Source organism: Apaloderma vittatum, unplaced genomic scaffold (assembly GCF_000703405.1).
Source record: "Apaloderma vittatum isolate BGI_N311 unplaced genomic scaffold, ASM70340v1 scaffold9876, whole genome shotgun sequence".
Taxonomy (NCBI): domain Eukaryota; kingdom Metazoa; phylum Chordata; class Aves; order Trogoniformes; family Trogonidae; genus Apaloderma; species Apaloderma vittatum.
The window spans coordinates 6,050-11,907 of record NW_009719997.1 but is presented as its reverse complement, the minus strand read 5'-3'; the positions used below and the strand labels follow the sequence as shown (position 1 = coordinate 11,907).

Sequence of the window (5,858 nt, the reverse complement as noted above, 5' to 3'; positions counted from 1 at the left end):
CCGGGCCGGAGCCGTCTTGCCGCGCTGTGCGTAGGTCTCGTAGCTCTGCGTGCGGTGACGGGGCCCCCGCCCGGCAGGGAAGGGGTCAGGCCTGTGGAAAAAAAGCCCAAGGCGTTTGCTCTCCTCGGCTGTGAGAAGCTGTGAATGTCTGGTGGCGTGTCAGAAATTCCGGAGTTATGTTCTGGCAGTCACAAAAGGGACTGCTGCAAAATAATAATATATAACGTCATTAGCCACCTAAAATTAACATGGAAAACTGTTTTTAAATATTTTATTTAAACTATGCGATTTTATTTAAACTATGCGGCAGCTATCAAGCCTACTCAGTAATCCATGTTTTTATATTAGCCCAAACCTAAAATAATCATGCTCAAACTTCATATAAAGCTTTATTTGAAAGCTTTTGCGTTTACAGTTTTTGAAGGAATGTGCTCAGTAGGGAATTAAGATCTTTCTTACAAATGAATAGACAGTAAGCTGTAACTAGCTGTCTGGGTGTTTTGCAGTGTAAGCAAGAATTTTAAGTTCGTTTTAAAATGCTGCCCTAGATGTGTCTTGCCTACCTGATACTTTCCTAATGTGGCTTTTCCTGTTGTTTTACTTTTGTAGGTGGTCTCATGAGATGTTCAGCACTTCTGTGTTTTTTCTCTGTCCTTTGTGCTTTTGTCTTTGCATTCTTCAACACTTCATATATTTATATGGAGTGTAAGATAAAGCCCCACTTCTTTTCTTATCATGATTTTTTTACTCTCTCGGTTGTTTGGTTTTTTCTATTCTCTTGCAGAATTATTAGCACCTCTGACGTGGTACACCAAACTCAGCTGTGAAAGCACAAAGCAAAATTTCATATCACAATCACTTTTATGCTGAAGCATTAAATTACTCTGAAGCTATTGCTGCTGGTACGGAATCTACACATGATCATTGTTCACTTAGTGAGCAAATTAGTTATCAAGAAGCACGATGAGAGTACTTACTAAAAGTAGAGAAGCATGGATCTGTGGCAGAACTGCCCTGTGTTGAAAATTGTGAGAAGTTTTCTCGGTAAGTAACAGTGGAAAACTAGTGACAGTTTAGCCATTCTTGAATTCTATTTGGTACGTGTGTTATTTTAAGAGGTATTAACCAGCCATACTTCAATAGCTCTTCTTTTTCTTCTTCATCACTGTAGCACTTTTATTCGGTGATTAAATTCAAGACATGGGGCCGATGAAATATAAGTCAAGGGTGTCCTCGGTGTCCTGTGGTCTGCAGTATCACCATTCCTTGATAAAGTGGAGTCCGAAAATGAATGTACACGTAGTGCGAACTTACTGCTCATCAGCACCTAAGAGGCCTGAAGCCAAGTCTGCAGTAGAAATGGCCGTGAGTTTTCTTAATCGGCTGACAGAAACGGGGACTGTTCTGGGAAGAAACTCCCTTGAAAAAATGTCAGCAACATGCAAGAATTGGTGGGACCGATATGAAGAGTTTGTTGGAATTAATGAAGTTCGAGAGGCCCAGGGGAAAGTGACAGAGGTAAACATGGAACTAATGTGGAAGTTTAAAAATAAGGTGTTAACCTGTATGAAGTATAAACCCTGTCTGTGAGGCGAAAAAGGTCCTCCAAGGAGAATCACATGGGTTTTTTCCTGTTCTGATTACCTGTGCAAGTACTGTTACAGTCTTTGCATGTTAGTAAATATAGCTTATCCCTTAAACTGAAATGGATTGCGGTTTGTCTTCTTGGTGTTTCCCCCCCCCAAAAAAAACTCATATAATTAGTGATTTAAATCTGTCTGGTACTAAGTATCTAAAATAAATACTCTTTCTTCTTAGGCTGAAAATGTCTTTATGATAGCTCGTGGGATAGTACGAGAGGCTCGTGAAAATGTAGAAGCCCAGCAGATTAAACTGAAGGAAATTCGAGACCGCTTAGACAGGGTCTCTCGGGATGACACCCAGTATTTGGAACTGGCTACTCTGGAACACAGGTTGCTGCAGGTAATTTGTTGGTACTTGAACACTGGCAAATATGATGAAAATTTGTGTGCTTTGCTTCATCACTAGTGACTGTTTTTGTAGACGTGATTCAGTTCTGAAGTACAGTGATCCGAGTTAACCTCTTGATTTAATTTATTATTATCATTAGTTCAATCTGCTATGCAAATTGTAGAAGCGAAGAAAGGTGAATATAGTGAGCCTAGAAAATTCATCACTGCTGTGGTGACCTGTGCATGAGTAGTCAACAAGGCTGGGATTCAGTGAGTTCACCCTCCAAGCTCCATTCTGATTGTTAATCCATGAAAACTCTCTCAGCTCCCTCCTGTGTGGCTGCGACACCCAGGCAATTCAGTAAAGCTTTTGTCGGCAGTAAGAACGAGGCTGCTCTGTGAGGGAGGGAAGCAATTAGACCAGGTTGAACTGCACAGTGCATCCTCACCAACAGGACACAGTTCTACAGCGTCTCGGCTGGATGAGCCAAGCAGGGCTGGTGGCAGGAATGTGTTTAGTAACAGTGCAGGAAGCAGAGATAAAGGCAAGGTTGCAGCCAAAGTCAATCCAGGACATCCAGATGAAACTGCAGGAAGAGCAGGGAGCAGGCCTGGCAGCAGGTGCACCTATGGCAAAGCGCAGGCAGGGAGTGGGTACCAATGCCTGACCTTAAACTGAGCTCCTGGGTCAGTGGGGAGAACATCAGGAAAGAACTAGAGAGCTGTAGTTTTCTGAATAAGGGATCAGGTCTGTGTGGATGAGACTTAAAGCAGAACAGAGTTCTACATGACCACGAGGACAGGTAGAATTCAAGTCACTGCTATCTGTAAGGTGGTGGTGCCGTCTTACAAAAGAAACACACTTAGGAGAATGAGAATAATTCTGGGAGATGCAGCGAGAAAGGGAAGACATTTGAGAACCAGGTAAGAAAGAGAATGCAGAGGAATAGAAGTCACATATATTCGTGACAACATATCCGAGACATCCTGTCCAGTCCTATTTTCAATTCCCACTTAAGGGATTTAGAGCTGAAAGAGAGAAGTGTGGTAAAGGTAGTGTTTGGCAAAGTAAGCAGGGCAGAAACAATGCACGTTATGGGGAGAGAAAGACCTTGCCCACTTATACCTCTTTTCTGTCATCAGCATGTGACAGATTCTGGTGCAGAGGATCTTCAGCTGCAATTCCTGATAACCTTTTTAATTTCTCAACTTTGACTTAAAATGATGTCTCCTTCACTTAAGTAGGATTAATAGAGAAAATCCCACATTAAAAGGAAGATTTCTGAAACAGAACTGATGGATATTCTTAATTTCCATTCCTTCATCTGCACTGGGGTTTTGTTTTCTGGGTTTTTTTGAGGGTGGTTTTGGTATAGACTTTATGGTTTCATATTATATCTTCTCCTTCAAATTGCTGTATTTCTTGCAGGAGGAGAAGAGATACCGAGCTGCGTATTTAAATGCAGAAGAATCTGAAAGAGAAAAATTCTCTCTTTTCTCTGCAGCTGTAAGGGAAAGCCATGAGAAGGAGCGAACACGAGCAGAAAAAACGAAGAACTGGTCTATTATTGGTTCTGTCCTGGGAGCCATCATAGGTGTTCTTGGTTCCACCTATGTCAATCGAGTAAGGCTGCAAGAATTGAAAGTCTTGGTGCTAGAAGCACAGAAGGGCCCGATAAATTTGCAAGAAGCCATCAGAGAACAGGCCTCCAGCCATTACTTACAGCAGAAGGAGCTCAGTGACGTCATAGCAGACCTGAAAAATGTGCTACAAACAAGGACATCACAGGAAATAAAAGAAGGCGTTTTGTTAACTAGAGAAGATAGGAACAACGCCATAAAAATAGATTCTCTTTTAATTCCTTTAAACGAACAGCTAAACTACACTAAACAAGTCAGTTCGTGTCTAGGCAGTTTACAACAGCAGTTTAACAGTCTGCAGGAAAGTATAGCACAAATGATTTCCGAGATGCAGAGTATTAAAGTTGCAATCCATTCTAGACTTTTCCAAGGTCCTCGGTGGAGGGTAAGGGCGAGGCTTCTGCCGTGAGGGATGTGATTTTAGAATTGTGTGATACTGAGCGGAGACTGGAAACACAAATCAAGAGAAATTCTGTTTACAGCACTGCAGTGACATGTGCTATGTTTGCTATTACTCTGCCAGTACTCTATGTTATACTTAAAGGAAACTGATCTCTAAATAATTGCCACAATTTACTAGATTAATAAAACTTAGCTTGCACTCTAAGTACTTAGAGTACAAGTCCAAATAAAGTTGTGTTAGCATTTCTCCAGTGTGTTCGGAAAACTTGTACAGACTTAGTCCATCTGTTGCTGCAGGCTCCATGTTAACCGTCTTTGTCATGCATTGTGGTTTTTAGCTGTTTCATCTGTGGATTTCACTCACTGCATCGCTCTTTTACTGTCTTGTCTTGTGTATCCTGCCAATCAGTGACTTTCACTCTGGAGCTGTCTTTGTGATTTTTCTGTTCAGACGATTCTTTTAATCAGCTGTTTATCTGGGTGCTTCATGGGTAATCCTTTATAATTGTGCTCCCAATTCCTTCCTGGTTTTGCAGTTTGTCCATACACGAAACATTAGGAATCATTTTACCAAACAGGTAGAAGTATTTGTCCTGACGTTTTTGTTTTGTTTTTTTTTAGTTCTAGGTACAAGGTAATGACTTCCATTGTGTCAAACAGCAGGAGCCATGTAAATAAGGATCGAAGTTACTATGATACAATGTAGCTGTACAGAGATATGATGCATTTAAAATATATTTAAGTTACATATGGTAACCTTTTCCTAGATTTATCATGAAGTATCCAAAAGTGTTTCTGGAGCTTCAGCTGTTTCTTGTTGATATTTCCATGTCCTTAGAGGCTTGCAGGCAGGGAGACAGAAGAAGAGTACAGGTATGGAATTAAGTATGATGATGTTTATTCTGCAGATGCAAGCCAGTTATCCTTTCTGTACAGACTTTCCTTGTTATTTTGTGGATTTAGTAATCATCTATGAAGCGATTGCTTTCTTATCCTTACAAGTATCTCATTGGAACTTACTTTGGTTTTTACCCTTTTTTTTCGGTTTTGTCGTGTCTGAAAATAGAAATGCTACTCTACAGCAGGTACTTTTATGCTGCTACATTAATGGTAATAGCGTTACCAAACTACTTCAGAGTAGTATTTGGAAAAAAGTGAAAGGTCCAACTGCCTGTTTTTTTCCTGGAAGGTTGATTGCGGAAGAATGCTTGTCTGAACAGCTAAACATAAAGTATCCATGGCCTTACACAAAGTTGTTGGTATTGCTGTGATAAGAAGTAGTTTTTTTCCCTGCAATAGCAGCAGATAAGCAAATCAGATGTGGAACTCCTGCTCTCTGAGCACATCTGTGGAACCTTCACTGACGCAGGAGTGACAAGCTCACTTCATGCTCTAATGCCTTTATGTAATGCATTTCAGAATGACTAGTGTTTAGTATTCAGTTTCTATCAGTTCTTGCTAGTTTTTTATGCCCAGTGACCATATTAAAGGAGTTTGAGGGTTTTATTATAAGCTCCTAAAACTTGCAAGATCTTTTTGGACAGGGGCGTTTGCTCTGTAAAGCACCAACTTCATTTGGTATCATGAGGTGCTATTAAAACATGACCAAATAAACAAACAATACTGGGGAAGATCTGTGATGATTCACTACCTGTAGGAGAGATGAAGTATGCAAAAGGTGGTTTGGGGAAGGACCACTACTGATTTATTTGTGGATTGTTTGGAGTGTCAAGTGAATAATAAGCATTTGTCAGGGAATCTGGTTGATCTGATGGCTGGAGAACTGGGATAAAAATTCCCATACTCTTAGCTGTGTCAAGAAGTATACATACAGATCAATAC

The 5,858-nt window shown here is 40.6% G+C and overlaps 1 protein-coding gene across 1 annotated transcript; it reads left to right on the top strand.

Annotated features, from left to right (window-relative positions):
* Nucleotides 1–1,200: 1,200 nt before the first annotated feature.
* Nucleotides 1,201–4,166, top strand: CCDC51 (coiled-coil domain containing 51). The gene is given in 4 exon segments (XM_009870859.1): nt 1,201–1,518; nt 1,819–1,983; nt 3,403–3,973; nt 3,976–4,166. Coding segments are annotated over 4 exon segments (1,245 nt in total).
* Nucleotides 4,167–5,858: the final 1,692 nt, after the last annotated feature.